This window comes from Perognathus longimembris, chromosome 9 (genome assembly GCF_023159225.1).
Source record: "Perognathus longimembris pacificus isolate PPM17 chromosome 9, ASM2315922v1, whole genome shotgun sequence".
NCBI classification, from domain to species: domain Eukaryota; kingdom Metazoa; phylum Chordata; class Mammalia; order Rodentia; family Heteromyidae; genus Perognathus; species Perognathus longimembris.
In genome coordinates, this window is record NC_063169.1 from 8,906,801 (window position 1) to 8,924,946 (window position 18,146).

General features: G+C 50.4%; 1 protein-coding gene across 1 annotated transcript; it reads left to right on the forward strand.

Annotated features, from left to right (window-relative positions):
• The first annotated feature begins 12,007 nt into the window (after nucleotides 1-12,007).
• Nucleotides 12,008-15,433, forward strand: Eef1a1 (eukaryotic translation elongation factor 1 alpha 1). The gene is made up of 8 exons (XM_048353688.1): nucleotides 12,008-12,144; nucleotides 13,078-13,255; nucleotides 13,457-13,636; nucleotides 13,733-14,029; nucleotides 14,113-14,263; nucleotides 14,357-14,613; nucleotides 14,691-14,925; nucleotides 15,025-15,433. The coding sequence occupies exons 2-8, from the start codon at nucleotides 13,112-13,114 to the stop codon at nucleotides 15,147-15,149; spliced, it is 1,389 nt and encodes a 462-aa protein (XP_048209645.1). The 5' UTR covers nucleotides 12,008-12,144; nucleotides 13,078-13,111; the 3' UTR covers nucleotides 15,150-15,433.
• The last annotated feature ends 2,713 nt before the right edge of the window (nucleotides 15,434-18,146 follow it).

Sequence of the window (18,146 nt, forward strand, 5' to 3'; positions counted from 1 at the left end):
ACCGTCAACCCCAGGACCTTGGTTTTTGATCAATACTTCTGCTATGCAGTTCAGACTGGGACCGCACATTAAAGAAATAGTAAAACCTGAGGTGATGGCTCATGCCTGTAAGCCCAGCACTCCAGAGCCTGAGTAGGAGGATTGGGAGTTCAAGACCAACCTGAGCTCCAGTGAGCCTGTCCTGTCTTCAAAAAAAGGAGGGAAGGGGCTGGGAATGTGGCTTAGCGGTAGAGTGCTTGCCTAGCATGCACGACCACATAAACAGAAACAGCCAGAATTGGTCCTGTGGCTTCAGTGGTAGTGTTAGCCTTGAGTAAAAGAAGCTCGGGGACAGTGCCCAGGCCCTGGGTTTGAGCCCCAGGACTGGTACAAAAAAAAAAAAAAGGATTTGAACCAAGGTAACATTTGAACCAGATGCAGTAGCACAAGCCTGGGACTCATAAGATTAAGAAGCCTGAGGTATGAGGATCAAGAGTTCAAGGCCGGCTGGGAATATAGCCTGGTGATAAAGTGCTTGCCTCATATACATGAAGCCCTGGGTTCGATTCCTCAGCACCACATATATAGAAAGAAGCCAGAAGCAGTGCTGTGGCTCAAGTGGTAGAGTGTTAGCCTTGAGCAAAAAGAAGCCAGGGACAGTGCTCAGGCCCTGAGTCCACGCCCCAGGACTGGCCAAAAACAAAACAAAACAAACAAAAGAAATGTACTACCTTATGTATGTAACTGTAACCTTCTTCAGTAAGGATTATCTTCAATCCTTATGATCAATCTATGAAACAAGTATTAGATTTATTTTGTCTGTGTAATAATGACCTTAAAGATTATTTATCCAAGGTCACATTAATAAATAAAATATCTAGGAAGAGACTCAACCTTTTCTCTTGGTCAGGGTGTTATTACATTATTGATAGTGACATAAAAATACTGAAAATGGCCAGGTGCTAGTGGCTCATGCTTGTAATTCTAGCTATTCAAGTGGCTGAGGTAGAGGTTTGAAACTAGCATGGGCAGTAAAGCCTGTGACACACTTACCTCCAATTAAGCACCAAAAAAATCAGAAATGGAGCTGTGGCTCATGTGGTAGAACACTAGGCCTGAGAAAAAAATAGCTCAGGGACAGAGCTTGGGCCCTGAGTTCAAGCCCGAGCTTTGGAAACATGAAAGAAATGATAGAAATATTGTTAGCTCCCTTAATCTTTCTGGTATTTGCTTCAGACTTAAAAACTTTTTTTGAAGCGCTGTAAAAACATTTCTCATTAGCACGAGCACACATTAGTTCTACGGTAAGAGGAGGTAATTGTGCCGTCCTATTTGTAAATGCAGCCCACCAAATCTCCTGCACTGCACCACTTATTCCTCTCCCCTTTTTTAGAACAATCTCAGCAGATTTTATCATTCTCTTTTCATATATGCAAACAAACTACTTTAGCCACATTTATTCTCATTCACCTTATTAGCCCCCCACGTCGGTACCCCTATACCAGAGCCTGCTTTATTTTCCTGTCATTCACTTGTGTGTGTCTGTGTGTATTTTTTGCACCCAGAGTTTATTTTGCTCAGAATATTTATTTTACCCTCTCTATTTATTTCTCTTTCCCCAGTCTCCACCACTAATCAACAGCTTTCAGACGTGTGTGCACGTGCGCGCTAGTACTGGGGCTTGAGCTCAGCCTAACGCTTTCACTAGGCTTTTGCATTCAGGGCTGGTGCTCTACCATCTGAGCCACGCCGCTACTTCTGGCTTCTTGGTGATCAATTGTAGAGAAGGGTCTCAAGGATTTGTCTGCTTAGTCTAGTTCCTAACGATGGTCCTCAGATCCCACCCAGCCTCTTGAATAGCTAGAATTGCATGAGCCCTGGCATCTGCACCTTCCATCTGTTTACTGCTTTGTTTACTTTTTGTTTTTCTTGCCAGGCCTGGGCCTTGGACTCAGGGCCTGAGCACTATCCCTGAGCTTCTTTTTGCTCAAGGCTAGCACTCTACCACTTGAGTTACAGCGCCACTTCTGGCTTTTTCTATATATGTGGTGCTGAGGAATCGAACCCAGGGCTTCATGCATGCTAGGCAAGTCCTCTACCACTAAGTCACATTCCCAGCCCAGCTATCTAACTTTTAAACTGAGAGTGAGAGTGTAGCAGTTCACGGTATAATGTGTATTATGCTAACATATTAATTATTTTACAGGTGTTTAAAGATGTTAATGAGTTTACTTTATTTACTGAGTCAGGTTGGTGTCACGGGCATAGCAATTGCAGGCCAAGCACCCGTCCTCTTTAATCACGTGTGGCATGGCTTTCATATCATCCAGATTAGAAGTGTAAGGTAAAGCGGGCACTGGTAGCTCACTCCTATAATCCTAGCTACTCAGGAGGCTAAGATCTAAGATCGAGGTTTGAAGCCAGCCTGGGCAAGAAACTCTGTGAGGGGCTGGGGATATGGCCTAGTGGCAAGAGTGCCTGCCTCATATACATGAGGCCCTGGGTTCGATTCCCCAGCACCACATATACAGAAAATGGCCAGAAGTGGCGCTGTGGCTCAAGCGGCAGAGTGCCAGCCTTGAGCAAAAGAGAAGCCAGGGACAGTGCTCAGGCCCTGAGTCCAAGGCCCAGGACTGGCAGAAAAAAAAAAAAAAAAAAAGATGATCCTAGCTATTCAGGAGTCTGAGATCTGAGGATTGCAGTTGGAAGCCAGCCCAAGCAGAAAAGTCCCCATGAGACTCTTATCTCCAGTTAACCACTCAAAACCAGAAGTGGTGCTGTAGCTCAAGTGCTAGAGTGCTAGCCTTGAGCATGAAGAGGCTCAGGGACAGTGCCTAGGCCTTGAGTTCAAGTCCTGAAACTGACCAAAAAAAAGAAGAAGAAGTAAGAATCTTCAGATAACTGGATGCTGGTGGCTCACACCTGTAGTTCTAGCTACTCAGGAGGTTGAGAGCTGAGGATCATGGTTTGAAGCCAGCCCAGGCAGGAAAGTCTGTCCCCATTAAACTACCAAAAGTAGAAAATAGAACTGTGACTCAAATAGTAGACAGTGCCCAGGCTCTGAGTTCAAGACTAGAACAAAAAGAAAAAAAAATCTTTGGATATATTCCATTTAAAATAATACTAGGCCAGAAGCTGGTGGCTCACAGCTGTTATTCTACATACTCAGGAGGCTGAGATCTGAGGATCATGGTCATGCTAACCAGCAAAAGGCCAGAAGTAGAGGTATGGCCCAAGTGGTAGAGCACCAGCCTTGAGTGAAAAAGCCAAGCAAGAGCATAAACCCTGAATTCAAGCCCCACTACCAGCATACACACACACACACACACACACACACACACTCATGCACTAATAAGTAGGTAAAATCTCAACTAGCTGTAGTGTCTCTCTATTTGTAATCCCAGAACTCATGAGGCAAAGGCAGGAGGATCTCAAGTTCAAGATCAGCCTGGACTACAAAGTAAAATGCTAAAACAACAAATCTTGGCCTAGTGGCAAGATTGCTTGGCTCATATACATGAAGCCCTGGGTTCAATTGCCCAGCAGCACATATATAGAAAAAGCCAGAAGTGGCGCTGTGGCTCAAGTGGCAGAGTGCTAGCCTGGAGCAAAAAGAAGCCAGGGACAGTGCTCAGGCCCTGAGTCCAAGGCCCAGGACTGGCAAAAAAAAACAAACCTGGAGATAAAGAGTTTCTTTTTTTGGGGGGGGCCAGTCCTTGGGCTTGGACTCTGGGCCTGAGCACTGTCCCTGGCTTCTTTTTGCTCAAGGCTAGCACTCTGCCGCTTGAGCCACAGCGCCACTTCCGGCCATTTTCTGTATATGTGGTGCTGGGGAATCGAACCCAGGGCCTCATGTATATGAGGCAGGCACTCTTGCCACTAGGCCATATCCCCAGCCCATTTTATCTCCAGTTTTAAGCACCCAAAAAGCCAGAAGTGGAGCTGTGGCTTAAGTGGTAAAGCACAAGCTTTGAGCAAAAAAATAAAAAAGAAAGAAAGAAAGAACTCAGGGGCAGCATCCAAGTCCCGAGTTCAAGCCCCAGGACCAGCACAAAAAATTAAAAAAGAACGGTGAGACAGATGGTAAAGACAAGCGAAGGATTTTACAGATGGACACTGAGAAACTGCAGATGTCACCAGGCTGTTGACTCCAATGGGAGGAGTCAGGAGGCGCCTCCAAATGAGCTGACTTGTGGTTCTCCTTTGGTAGGCCCTGTACACTCAGGAAAAAAGATTTCTAGCTGGCCCTGTGACCCCAAAACACAAATACAAAGCAGGGCTAATGTTCTGATTCGAGTGGTAGACACTTGCCTAGCAAGCATGAGGCTCTAAGTTCAAAGTTCAGTACTGCGAAGAAAGAAGGGCGGGGGGGGGGGGGGGGGGGGGGAGTGAAGATGTGTGAATTGTCGCTGGGCAGTTATTGCTCATGCCTGACACGCTAGCTCGGAGCCAGAGATCTGAGGATTGGGGTTGCAATTGGAGTCTGTGAGACTATCTCCAACTATCAAAAATTGAGGATTGGAGCTGTGGCTCAAGTGGTGGAATGCTAACCTTGAGCTGAGAAAGCAAAGGGACAGCACCCAGGCCCTGAGTCCCAGCTCCATCACACACACACACACACACACACTCACACACACACACTCACACACACACACACACACAGATGTATTAGGTCTGGGAATGTGGCTTAGTGGTAGAGTGCTGGCCTAGCATGCATGAAGCCCTGGGTTTGATTCCTCAGCACCACATACACAGAAAAGCTAGAAGTAGGTGCTGTGGCTCAAACGGTAGAGCTTTAAGCCTTGAGCACAGAGAGGCTCAGGGACAGAGCCCAGGCCCTGAGTTCAAGCCCCAGGACCAGCCCACAAAGGAAGGAAAGAAAAAGGATAAATACCTGACAAGCCCCCAGCCCACGTGCAAGTGTGTCGCCGCGGGACTGTGTCGGCCTGCCGGTCGGAGGGAGGTGGGAAGGGGGGCTCCCGGGGCAGGGGTGCGGGGTGGGGAGGGCCGAACACGCGGGGAGGTCAGGGTCTAACCGCTGACCTCGGCCCCGGGAGTCACCAGGCGCCGGCCCCGCCCCCGCCCCCGCAGTCTAAAGGATGACCTCATAGGGGGCGTGGCCCGGACGGGGGCGTGGCCCAGGACGGGGGCGTGGCCCGGCCAGGTGTGCTGGGCGGCCCGGGGGCGGGGCTGCCGGCGGTCGCGGGGCGGAGCGGAGGGGCGGGAGGGACGTCTGGGGGGCCGCCCCCGCCGGAAGCTAGGGGTTCCCCCTCACCCCCCCAAGCCCTCCCCAGCGGCGCCCCAGGGCTGCTGAGCACCCGGGCGGGGAGCCGAGCGCGGGCGGCGGCAGGCGTGCACGCCCGGGCCCCTCGCGATGGAAGGCGCGGAGGGCTGCGATCCTTCTGAGATACCTAGACCGTCTATGGTGGAGCTGAAAGGGCTTAAAGCCCGCGCCGCCGGCGCCCCGCGCCCGTCCTCCTCGCTACTCCGGAGGATCTGAGGATCCGGGTTCGAAGCCCGCCCGGGGCGGGAAAGCCCCCCCGAGGCGCTCATCTCCCACGCACTCCCAGAAAGCCGGGAGTGGAGGTGGGGTTGGTTCTAGGGATGGAGCGCTAGCCTGGAGCCGGAAGAGCTCAGCCCAGAGTGTAAGCCCTACGGTGGACAAAAGAAAAGAAAAACTCATCTGCACGCTGGGATGGGTTCGAAGCTACATCCCCGTGTTCCTCCTCTTGCTTGATGTATTTGTATCCATCGTGGGGCCTCTTTGTGCTCCAGTCTAGTGCTCTTCCACCTGAGCCACTGAGTCACGTCCAGCTTCTCCTGAGTGGTTTGTTGGAGATAAGGGTCATGGATTTTCCTTCCCGGGCTGGCTCTGGACTACGACCTTCAGACCTTAGCCTCCTGAGTCGCTAGGATTATAAGCATCAGCCACCAGCACCGGGCTCCCATTTCCCTTTAAAAACAGTCCTTTATGATCATATAGTAGTTATACAAGGGGGAGAGGTGGTGTGTGTGTTCCAGTACTGAGGCTTGAACTCGGCCTGGGTGTTGTCCCTAAACTTTTTCACTTAAAGGTGGCTCTTCACCTCTCTAGCCTCACCTCTCCTTGCAGCTTCGCTGGTTACAATGGAGGTGAGAGTCTCAAGGATTTTGCTTCCCTGGGATTGGTTTTGAACCATGATCCTCGGTTCTCAGGATCTCAGCCTCCTGAATAGATGGGTTTACAAGCAGAAGCCACCAGTACCTACCCACGTCTAGCTATTTGGCAGTTAAGGAAAACAGTCTTCACCGACTTTCCTGCCCAGGCTGCCAAGTGGTTCTTTTTTTTTTTCTTTTCCTTCCTTCTCTCCTGTCACTCCCCCATGCCTGCAGTACCAAGGTTTGAACTTGGCGCCTTGCACTTGCTGAACTTATTTGCTTAACTGGTAGTTCTATCAGTTGAGCCATACCTCTAGCCCTACAAGGAGTATTGATGCGCATGGTCTTCTTTTTTTTTTTTTTTTGCCAGTCCTGGGGCTTGAATTCAGGACCTGGGCACTGACCTTGAGCTCTTTTGCTCAAGGATAGCCCACTACCACTTGGGCCACAGCACCACTTCTGGCTTTTTCTGTGTATGTGGTGCTGAGGAATCGAACCCAGGGCTTCATGCATGCTAGGCAAGCACTCTGCCACTAACCACATTCCAAGCCCCTGTCATTTCTATGTATTCATATAATTCTATGTATTCATACAATGTGCCTACTTCCCCTTTATTTTTTCATTCTTTGGTCACAGTAATGAAAAAAAAAAAGACTGGCATTTTTGTTTCAGGTACACTTTTGAACCATTTGGTCACTTAGAATGCGGAATTTCTTTTTCCTTTCACCATCCAGAGTAATGAGGTTGAGATACTAGGTGAAGATTTACGTCACATTTGAAGTTCTTGAGATGTGGAAAAGTTTGCAGTGATCTCTTAATACTGAGTGCTGATGGCTCTCACCAGTAATCCTTACAGACTGAAACTACAGCTAGGCAGAAAAGTCCATGAGACTGTCACCATTTTTTTTTTTTTTTTTTGGTCCATAGTGAGGCTTAAACTCAAGGCCTGGGGGCTGTCCCTGAGCCTCTTTGTGCTCAAGACTAGGGCTCTATCAGTTGGGCCACGGCACCACTTCTGGTTTTTTTTTTTTTTTTTTTTTTTTTTTTGGCCAGTCCTGGGCCTTGGACTCAGGGCCTGAGCACTGTCCCTGGCTTCTTCCCGCAGCGCCGCCTCTGGCCGTTTTCTGTATATGTGGTGCTGGGGAATCGAACCTAGGGCCTCGTGTATCCGAGGCAGGCACTCTTGCCACTAGGCTATATCCCCAGCCCCACTTCTGGTTTTTGAGTGGTTAACTGAAGATAGAGTCTCACAGGGACTTTTCTGCCTGGGCTGGCTTCAAACAGCAATCCTCAGACCTCAGCCTCCTGGATGCGGAGGTATGGATTAAGTGGTAGAGCATCAGCTTTAAGCAAAATAGCCAGCAGTCTGAGCACTGGTGGTTCAGGCCTATAATCATAGCTGCTTTGGAGGCTGAGATCCTAGGATCGAGGTTTGAAGTGAGCCTGGGCAGGAGAAGATATGATATTCTTGTCCTGAATAAACTACTCAGAAAAAGGTGGGAGAAATGCTATGGCTCAACTGGTAGAGTGCTAGCCTAGAGCAAAAGAAGTTCAAGGACAGTGCCCAGGCCCTGAGTTCAAGCTCCAGGACTCACACAAAAATTAAAATTAAAGTAAAAAAAAAAAAGCGCCAAGCAAGAATGAGAGGCCCTGAGTTCAAGTCTCAGCACTGGTTAGACCAAAAAAAAAATTTGCAGGGGCTGGGGATATGGCCTAGTGGTAAAGTGCTTGCCTCCTTTACATGAAGCCCCGCATTTGATTCCCCAGCACCACATATATAGAAAACGGCCAGAAGTGGTGCTGTGGCTCAAGTGGCAGAGTGCTAGCCTTGAGCAAAAAGAAGCCAGGGACAGTGCTCAGGCCCTGAGTCCAAGCCCCAGGACTGGGGAAAAAAAAAATTAGCTGGGCACTGATGGCTGAAGCCTATAATCCTAGCTTCTCAGAGGCTGAGATCTGCAGATAAGTTTGAACAGGAAACTCCATGACTTTGATCTCCAATAAACTACCAAGAAGTTGAAAGTAGAGCTGTGGCTCAAGTGGTAGAGGGCTAGCCTTGAACAAAAAGAGCTCAGAGACGGCTGGGAATGTGGCTCAAGTGGTAGAGGGCTAGCCTTGAGCAAAAAGAGCTCAGAGACGGCTGGGAATGTGGCTCAAGTGGTAGAGGGCTAGCCTTGAGCAAAAAGAGCTCAGAGACGGCTGGGAATGTGGCTCAAGTGGTAGAGGGCTAGCCTTGAGCAAAAGAAGCTGTCGAGGCAAGCACTGTACCACTAAGCCACATTCCCAGCCCTCACACACAAATTAAATTATAGCAGGTTCACATTTCAAACAGAATAATCCAGTGTGTCTCCAATTTTTTGTTTTTTTGTTTTCTAGTCTTTGGGCTTGAACTCAGGGCCTGAGCACTGTCCCTGGCTTCTTTTTGCTCAAGGCTAGCACTCTGCCACTTGAGTCACAGCGCCACTTCTGGCTTTTTCTATATAGGTAGTGCTGAGGAATCGAACCCAGGGCTTCATGTATATGAGGCGAGCACTTTAGTGACTAGGCCATATTCCCTGCCCTCCAATCTTTTAAATTACTTTTTTATTTTTTTTAATTAAAAAAAATTTTGTTTTTGCCAGTCCTGGGCCTTGGACTCAGGGCCTGAGCACTGTCCCTGGCTTCTTCCCGCTCAAGGCTAGCACTCTACCACTTGAGCCACAGCGCCACCTCTGGCCGTTTTCTATATATGTGGTGCTGGGGAATTGAACCCAGGGTTTCATGTATACGTGGCACGAGGCAAGCACTTTTGCCACTAGGCCATATTCCCAGCCCAATTAAACTTTTTTCTTTATTGTTGAAGTGTGGTACAGAGGGGTTACAGATATATACGTAAGGCAGTGAGTACATTTCTTTAACTGTATTTTCTTTTCTTTTTTGGTACTGGGGATTGAACCCAGGATGTTGCACTTGCTAGGCAAGCACTTTGCCACTGAGCTACATCCCAGCCCATGAGTACATTTCTTGTTCAACTTGTTACCTCCTCCCTCATTTTTCCCTCCCCTCCCCTCTCTCTTACCCTCCCCCAAATAACATTTTCAAATAAAAAGGGTGATAAAACCAAGCTAACTAAAAGAAAAAAAGACCTAAATTTGAAAAGACAAAGTTCAGAGGATTGGAAAATATCAATTGGAACAATTGAAGAAATGGATAAGCTGGGCGCTAGTGGCTCATGCCTGTGATCCTAACAACTCGGGAGGCTAAGATCTGAGGGTCATGGTTCAAAATCAACTTGGGCAGGAAAGTCCAAGAAACTTTTATGGTGGTTTTTTTTTTTTTTTTTTTTTTTGCCAGTTCTGGGGCTTGAACTCAGGGCCTGAGCTCGAACCTGAGCCTCTCTGTGCTCAAGACTAGTGCTCTACACCGCTAAGCTACATTCTGAACCCATGTGTCCCCAATTATTACAACTTCAGGGTTTTAAAGAAGTACATTTGCAATCTCATTTCAGTAAATAGGCCATATTTCACTGGGATCACTTTTCTTGGCTTTTTCCATTCAGGCAAGGCTGGCTGGTGTTTTGCCACTTGAGTCATATTCTCAAAGACTTTCCTCTCCAGGCTAGTTGTGAACCTCAATCTTCAGCTCTCAGTTATCTGAGTAGCTACGATTACAGGTGTAATAGATAGCACCTGGCCTCTATTTCTTTGTATTCTATTGCTTGTGATTATTTCATTGGTACTTATAACTTTCTCCTATTTACACACAGGGACAAAAGTAGCAAGCTAGTTTTATTCCATATGTCTATGATCAGCTAAGCTCTAGGTTAATTCGAAGAGAAAAAGAATTTGAGAGAGAAACTAGTAATATGGGAATTGCAGAAAAGGCTTTTGTAGGGCTGGGGATATAGCCTAGTGGCAAGAGTGCCTGCCTCGGATACACGAGGCCCTAGGTTCGATTCCCCAGCACCACATATACAGAAAACGGCCAGAAGCGGTGCTGTGGCTCAAGTGGCAGAGTGCTAGCCTTGAGCGGGAAGAAGCCAGGGACAGTGCTCAGGCCCTGAGTCCAAGGCCCAGGACTGGCCAAAAAAAAAAAAAAAAAAAAGAAAAGGCTTTTGTATATAGAAAATGATGTTATGCATTTTTAGTGAAACCTAGTTGGTGCTGTGGCTCAAGTTGCAGAGTGCTAGCTTTGAGCACAAAGAGGCTCAGGGACAGTGCTCAGGCCCTGAGTTTGAGCCCCAGGACTGGCAAAAGACAGAAAAAAAAAAAAAGATCAGTTATATGAAAACAAAAAGGGTAAAAACTTCATGAAGAAATAAAAAAGCTGGTTTTTACAAAGTTGTATCTGCAAGGAGAGAGAGTGCGAGAAGGGAAGCTCCCAGCCATTCAGGAGTCTGAACTGTGATCATCTAGGTTTGAAGGCAAGCCAGGGCAGAAAAGTCAGCAAGATCCTTATCTCCAGTTTTCAGCAAAAAGCCTGAAGTGGGGGTGTGGCTCAAGGCTGCTGCATCTTGAGTGGAAAAAGTTTCCCTTAGCACTGGACAACAGTAAGCTCTCAAATAGTTGTTAAGGTTATTTTGAGAAGTGGGGCAGTGATGTTTTATACCTGGAAGGAGAGATACAATGTTTCAGGAATAAAGCTACTGAAAATAAGTGTTCATCAAGCTGAGATGTTTTCTCAGTGCCTATCAGTCTTGAGGCACTGGGTTTGATTCCCAGCACCCCGCTAACATTTAATTGCCTATTCTTTCCATCTCCAGCACCAATGAACAAAATAACAATAAAAAGGCTTTCCTATGGGGCACCAGTGGCTTCTAGCAGTAAATCTAAACTGTTCAGGAGGCTTGAGACCTGAGGATGGCTCTTAGAAACCAGCCTGGACAGGACAGAGTTCCTGAGACTCTTAAACCCAACTAACAATCCAAAGGGGGCTGGGAATATGACTTAGTGGTATGGTGCAGCGACAGCCGTGGGGACCCCGAAGGAGACGACTGGAGCCCAGGAGTTACAGATCAGCCCGGGGCTCCCCATCTCCCAACAACTTCCCCGTCCCATCCTCCGGGGCGACCCGGAGATCGACGGGGAGCCGCGGAACGGGCCGGTCCGCTTGGGAGAGGCCGCGACTCCCCCGGGCCGGGGCCCGGATCTGGGCGGGTGAACCTGCTGAGGCTGTAGATCTTCGTCTCACGTGGGCAGGCAGGGTGGGGGAGCGCTCCCCGGCGCCCCGGGCTGCACCCCCCCCCGACGGCTGTACCCCCTTTTTCATGATTATTTTTTTGGGGGGGATGGTGCTGGCCAGCGCAGGGTGAGGGGTCGGAGCCAAGCGTGTGGGATCAAAGCGGATCCTAACCGGCAGCTCGGGCACCGGAAGCGGATCCCGCGGGCCAAGGGCGTCCCGCGCCGGCCCGGCGGCCCGCACGCAGCTGGCACCGCCGGGGAGGAAGCACGAGGCCGGCGCCGGGGCCTGGCGCAGCTCCCCGGCCCACGATGGCGCGGGGCGGGGGGGGGGGGGTGTGCGGGGCGATGCAGCCAGTCTCCCCCGCCGCCGGCCAAGCCCAGGCTGGAGGGGCGGGGTACCCCCAACCCCAACCTCGGCGACCAGGGCAGGGCGCGCCCCCAGGCCTCTCCCCCCCCATCCCCCAGGCGGGGGTCCCCGAGTAATTCATACAATGGGACGGGCCTTAGCCTCGGGGAATCCCAGGGACCGTCGCTAATCTCCCCCCAGCCTCCGAAGAGAGGCCGGCTGCGGCCCCGCCCCTCGTTCGCTCGCCCGCGTCGTCATCCGGGCCGAGGGGAGCATGCGCGGGGAGGCGGGTGCGGGCGGCCGGGCCGAGCGCACTTGGCCCCCAGTCCCCAGGCACAGGAAGCGGGGGAAGGGGGAGGGGACGGCGATTGAACCGCTGCCGAGGGGAGGCGGCGCGGGGCAGCCTGGGAAAGTGGTGTCGTGTGCTGGCCCCGCCCACTTCCCGCGGGTGGGGGAGCACGGTATATAAGTGCCGTAGTCGCCCTGGACGTTCTTTTTCGCAACGGGTTTGCCGTCAGAACGCAGGTGGGTGTCGGGTGTGGCTTCCGCGGGCCCGGCCGCCCGGCCGCCCGCCGGCCCGGGGACGGCGCCGGGCCCTCCGCACGCCGGCCTCTCTCTCTCGCTCCCGCGGCGGCGGCGGCGGCGGCGGCTCGGGGGCCGTGTCCCGCCAGGTTTCCGCCCCGCGTTGCGGGCTGCGGGGCGGGAGGGCGGGGAGGGGAGCTCGAGGGCGCCTCGTGCTCGGGCCGAGGCCCGGGCCGGACCGGCGCTGGGCCGCCGCGTGCGGGGGGGGGACGTGGCGCCGGCCTCCCCGGCGGCGGTGGGGCGGGAGGAGGGCGGAGGCCGCCCAGTGTGCGGCCGCCCGTCCTGCGGTGCCGCCCTTTGCCCCCGCCGGGGCGGCCGTGGCCGGGCCGGGTCGGGCGTCGGGGCGGCGGCGGCGCACATGCTCGGCCGGGGCGGGCGGCGGCGGGGTGCGGCCTCGTCGGCCGGCCCCCCCCTCCCCCCAGGGCCCCGGCCGGCGCACCAGTTGCGTGCGCGGAAAGATGGCCGCTGCCCGCCCCGGCGTCGGCGGGGAGCTCAAAATGGAGGACGCGGCGGTCGGGGCCGGGGAGAGCGGGCGGGAGGGCGGGTGAGTCACCACACAAAGGGAGCGGCCGTCCCCCCGCCTCGGCCGCCGCTTCCTGTGACCCCGGCGTGCGGCCTGGCGCCGTCCGGCCGCCCCGCGCCCGCCCGCCCGCCGCCCGGCGCGGCCGCTCGCAGGGGGGGAGGGGAGCGAGGCGGGCGGGCGGGCGGGCGGCGGTGGAGGCTCGGGGCAGCCCCGGAGGGTGGAGACTGCAGGCCGGCCTGGCACCGGATGTGATTCTCCCTGCCACTTGGCCCTGGCGGCTTTCCCATCGCCGTCCCGCGCTCGGATCCCAGATAGTGGTTTTTTTTTAAACAAAGGTCTCTTTTTTTTTTAAGTTGCCGCGAAAGCCACCCCTAAGTCGAAGCCAAAATGGGAAAGGAAAAGACCCACATCAACATTGTCGTCATTGGACACGTCGACTCCGGCAAGTCCACCACCACCGGACATCTGATCTACAAATGCGGTGGCATCGACAAGAGAACCATTGAGAAGTTCGAGAAGGAGGCTGCCGAGGCAAGTGCAGGGGGAGGGGAGGAAAGACGGGCTAAGGTGAAAGGACTAGGTGGTTGGTTCTACAGGCAATGGGTAGGTTTTGGGCCGTACAGGTAACCTCGAGTTTCTAAACCTGATGTAAGCTGCTTAAATGTGGGTGAAGGAAGTTTGGGGGCTCGATCACGTCTTATAAACAATACGGCCAATTGTAAACCATTACAGATGGGAAAGGGCTCCTTCAAGTATGCCTGGGTCTTGGATAAACTGAAGGCTGAGCGGGAACGCGGTATCACCATTGACATCTCCCTGTGGAAATTTGAGACCAGCAAGTATTACGTGACCATCATTGATGCCCCAGGACACAGGGATTTCATCAAGAACATGATTACAGGCACATCTCAGGTTTGTGAAATGACATTTGAATGAACACTGTCCAGTGGTGTGGAAAGTCAGGGGTTTGTTATCTTATTAACATGGCAAGTTTTTTCCCCCCTAAAGGCTGATTGTGCTGTCCTCATTGTTGCTGCTGGCGTCGGTGAATTTGAAGCTGGTATCTCCAAGAATGGGCAGACCCGTGAGCATGCCCTTCTGGCTTACACTCTGGGTGTGAAACAGCTCATTGTTGGTGTTAACAAAATGGATTCCACTGAGCCACCCTACAGCCAGAAGAGATACGAGGAAATCGTTAAGGAAGTCAGCACCTACATTAAGAAGATTGGCTATAATCCTGACACAGTAGCATTTGTGCCAATTTCTGGTTGGAATGGTGACAACATGCTGGAGCCAAGTGCCAACGTAAGTTTCTTTTCCTAGGCAGTTAAAAGAAAGCTGGACGTGCAAAATTGATGGTAAACTTAATTGGCAATGTTGTGTTTCAGATGCCTTGGTTCAAGGGATGGAAAGTCACACGTAAAGATGGCAGTGCCAGTGGAACCACCTTGCTCGAGGCTTTGGACTGCATCCTGCCACCAACCCGTCCCACTGATAAGCCTTTGCGCCTGCCCCTTCAGGATGTCTACAAAATTGGTGGTAAGTTGGGTATTTGAAAACTTAGAGAAACATTGTTTTGGTAGACAAGACCCACCTACCTTCACTTCATGGTGTATTGTGTGAATGCTGTAGGTATTGGTACCGTCCCTGTGGGCCGAGTGGAAACTGGTGTTCTCAAGCCTGGCATGGTGGTTACCTTTGCTCCTGTCAATGTCACCACTGAAGTGAAGTCTGTTGAAATGCATCACGAAGCTTTGAGTGAAGCTCTTCCTGGGGACAATGTGGGATTCAACGTCAAGAACGTGTCAGTCAAAGATGTTCGCCGAGGCAATGTGGCTGGGGATAGCAAGAACGATCCACCCATGGAAGCAGCTGGCTTCACAGCTCAGGTAACAAGAAGTCACATAGCTTCTTAGTAACTTGCCTAAAGCCAAGCGTGGAACTCATTGACCTTTGTTTCCTCAAGGTGATCATCCTGAACCATCCAGGCCAAATTAGTGCTGGCTATGCCCCTGTGCTGGATTGTCACACTGCTCACATTGCCTGCAAGTTTGCTGAGCTGAAAGAGAAGATTGATCGCCGTTCTGGTAAGAAGCTGGAAGATGGCCCTAAATTCCTGAAGTCTGGTGATGCTGCCATCGTTGATATGGTTCCAGGCAAGCCCATGTGTGTGGAGAGCTTCTCTGACTATCCTCCTCTGGGTAAGGATCACTTCACTATCAAAGCTAGCTGCTCTGGAAATCCTTTTCTTTGAGCCAAACCATTGTTCATGTCAATAACTAAACTTTATTTCCTAATAGGTCGTTTTGCTGTTCGTGACATGCGGCAGACAGTTGCTGTGGGTGTCATCAAAGCCGTGGACAAGAAGGCTGCCGGAGCTGGCAAGGTCACCAAGTCTGCCCAGAAAGCTCAGAAGGCTAAATGAATATTACCCCTAACACCTGCCACTTCAGTCTTAACCAGTGGTGGAAGAACGGTCTCAGAACTGTTTATCTCAATTGGCCATTTAAGTTTAATAGTAAAAGACTGGTTAATGATAACAATGCATCGTAAAACCTTCAGAAGGAAAGGAAAATGTTTTGTGGACCATTTTTTTGTGTGGCAGTTTTAAGTTATTAGTTTTTAAAAATCAGTACTTTTTGATGGAAACAACATGACCAAAAATCTGTCACAGAATTTTGAGACCCATTAAAACAGTTTAATGAGAAACTGGTGTCATCTTTTTGGTCAGCAATTTCTGTGGTAATGCTTAGATTTTCACATTTTCCAGTTTGTGTCATGTATATTTATAATCTATGGGGCATAATCATTTGGTTGGGTATTATCTGGTAAGTTACTGGATAAGGGCCCTTAAAATTTTGGAATTGGTTCAAATGTTGCAGTCCTGGTAGTAGTGATTAAGCACTTGGAGACCAAGGGCTTTGATTTGGAGGATGGGACTGGCTCAGCATTTTATTTACATCTGGCCCATGGCATTTTAAATTGGGAATTCTGTATTGTCATAGCTGTAGTCTGAGATTTTAAAATGAGCTTGGAATGGAATGAGCTCAGTGAAGCTTTCTAGAGTCCAGTAGTAGATTAGAAGTCCACAAACACTGCAAGTATCAGGTGTGTTGCTTAAAAGAGGTAATTTTGAGCAGGTGGCAACATGGCTTGGAAAGGGTATGGGGTGGGTTCAGTGTTGGAAACAAGTAATTTCTAGGCCTGATTGTGAGCAAGATCTGGCCCTGGGCATGAATCCCTAAGTATTTCTCCCCCCAGGTCAGTGTCTGCCGGCTGAGCCACAGCTCCGCTTACAGCTGAGTTGGAAACCAGTCCCTAACTGCCCTGTTTGGCTTTGAGTCATAGCTTGAGCCTCCTGAGTAGACATGAACAGGTGTGAGCTGACAGCAGCAGCTGCCCCATAGTAATTGTGTCCCATAGGATGGTCTCCAGTTCAAGTTGGGAAGTGCATGTTCTAGCCCTTAGGCTAGCCATTACTGGCAGGATCAGGTGTTACAGGACATTCTGAAGCAGATTCTGGTGTGTTGGCAGTGTTTAGATCTGCTAAGGTTAGGCCACTCTAGGGCATGATAGGATTGTCATTTTCATGAAGTGCAACAAGTAGTTTTCCTCTGGCCTGAGTACTTAAGAGTGGATAGTGAAAATTGTGAGGTTTACTCATCCAAAGAAGTTAGCCTAAAGGTCTAGCTGCTGTGGGAGGCATAGAAGGAAAGTCAACCAGTCCTAGAAATGGTCTACTAGTCTGGTATTTAATTTTAGGCCATTCACAAGCGAAAGTAACAAATGTACAGTAACAATGGATTTCATGCAAACCCATGAAGGATTGGTCAGCTGTTATTGTAGTTTTAAATCCTGGTGTGGCCTGGCTGGAAATGTGTAAGCAGGGATTCAGATATTTCAGAAAATGAGAATGGGAGGGGTGGTTTTCTGTTAGCTGAATTAATTTAGCAAGGTTAAGGCAAGACTATTTTCCCCACTGGGGCTTGAAGCTTGGCCTTGTTGGCCTGGCACCAGTGGCTCATGTCATCCTCTATGCCCTGGCTGGCCTCGAGTCACAATCTTCACATCTCATCCCACCAACTCTGAGGCTTTTTTAGATTACTGCCTTGCCCATAGTTAACCCTACTAAAACATTTCACCCTGCACTCTTTAGAATGTAGGACCTCATGTTTCCTAAGATGGTGCTGGTTATTTTGGAGATGGATACAATTTTTAACAATTTTTTTGTTTTGTCCAGGCTGACTGGCATGAGCCATTGGTGCCCAGCAAAGCTGGGTTTTGTAAGATCAGCTGCTTGTAGTCCCAGCTACTCAAGACACAGGCAAGATCACCTGGGCCCAGGAATTGCCCATCTCAAGAAAACAGTGGTGCTTTTGGGTAATTGCAGTTACTCAATGAGACCTGAAGTCTGTGACTCCATCTCCCAGTTAACCAGCAAAAGTTCAGATCAGAGGTGGCTCAAGTAGAACTCTAGCCCATGAGCCAGTTTTCCTGAATTCTCTTTTCTAACTTTTTCATAAAGGGCACTGGTGACATAGGCCTATGAAGTCCTACCTATGGGCAGGGAGTATGGCTTAGTGGTTCAGTGTTTGCTTAGCATGCATGAAGCCCTGAGTTGATTCCTCAGTACCACAAAAAGCTGGAGGTGACACTGGCTCAAGAGGTAGAATGCTAGCCTTGAACAAAGAAGCTCAGGGACAGTGCTCAGGCTGAGTTCAACCTCCAGGGCTGTCTCCCACCCCCTTAAGAATCCTAACTACTGGGGCTGGGGATATGGCCTAGTGGCAAGAGTGCTTGCCTCGTATACATGAGGCCCTGGGTTCGATTCCCCAGCACCACATATATAGAAAACAGCCAGAAGTGGCGCTGTGGCTCAAGTGGCAGAGTGCTAGCCTTGAGCAAAAAAGTCAGGGACAGTGCTCAGGCCCTGAGTCCAAGCCCAGGACTGGCAAAAAAAAAATCTTAACTACTCTGGAGAACAAGATCTGATTGGAGTTCAAAGCCAACCTGGGCAGGAAAGTCGACGAGGTCGTTAATCTCCAATTAAATACCAAGAAAGCCTTAAACAACTCAAGTGGAGGTGTAGTTCATGTAACAGTGTCAACCTTGGACGAAAAGGGTAGCACCCAGCCCCTGAGGTTAAGCCTGAGTACCTGCATATACCAAGTTCATTACTTGCCTGTCTCTGGGGAACTGGGAACTCCCAGGACTAAATTAGAAGCATAACTCTTTAAGTACAGTGTTCTCAGTGGATACTGACTTAGAAGAGTAATACTTAGGAATCTGCTGCATAGCTGCTAAATGGTTGGCTCATTCAATGGAAATTTGAGGGACTTTTTTTTTTTTTTCCAATCCTGCAGCTTGAACTCAGGGCCTGGGAGCTGTCCCTGGCTTCATTTTGCTCAAGGCTAGCACTACC

Bases quoted from the DNA above. Each gene is read 5' to 3' on its own strand.
- Eef1a1 (XM_048353688.1), top strand. From the start codon at position 13,112: ATGGGAAAGGAAAAGACCCACATCAACATTGTCGTCATTGGACACGTC. The intron at 14,264-14,356 runs GTAAGTTGGGTA...TGAATGCTGTAG, and splicing joins GGATGTCTACAAAATTGGTG to GTATTGGTACCGTCCCTGTG. The intron at 14,926-15,024 runs GTAAGGATCACT...ATTTCCTAATAG, and splicing joins CTCTGACTATCCTCCTCTGG to GTCGTTTTGCTGTTCGTGAC.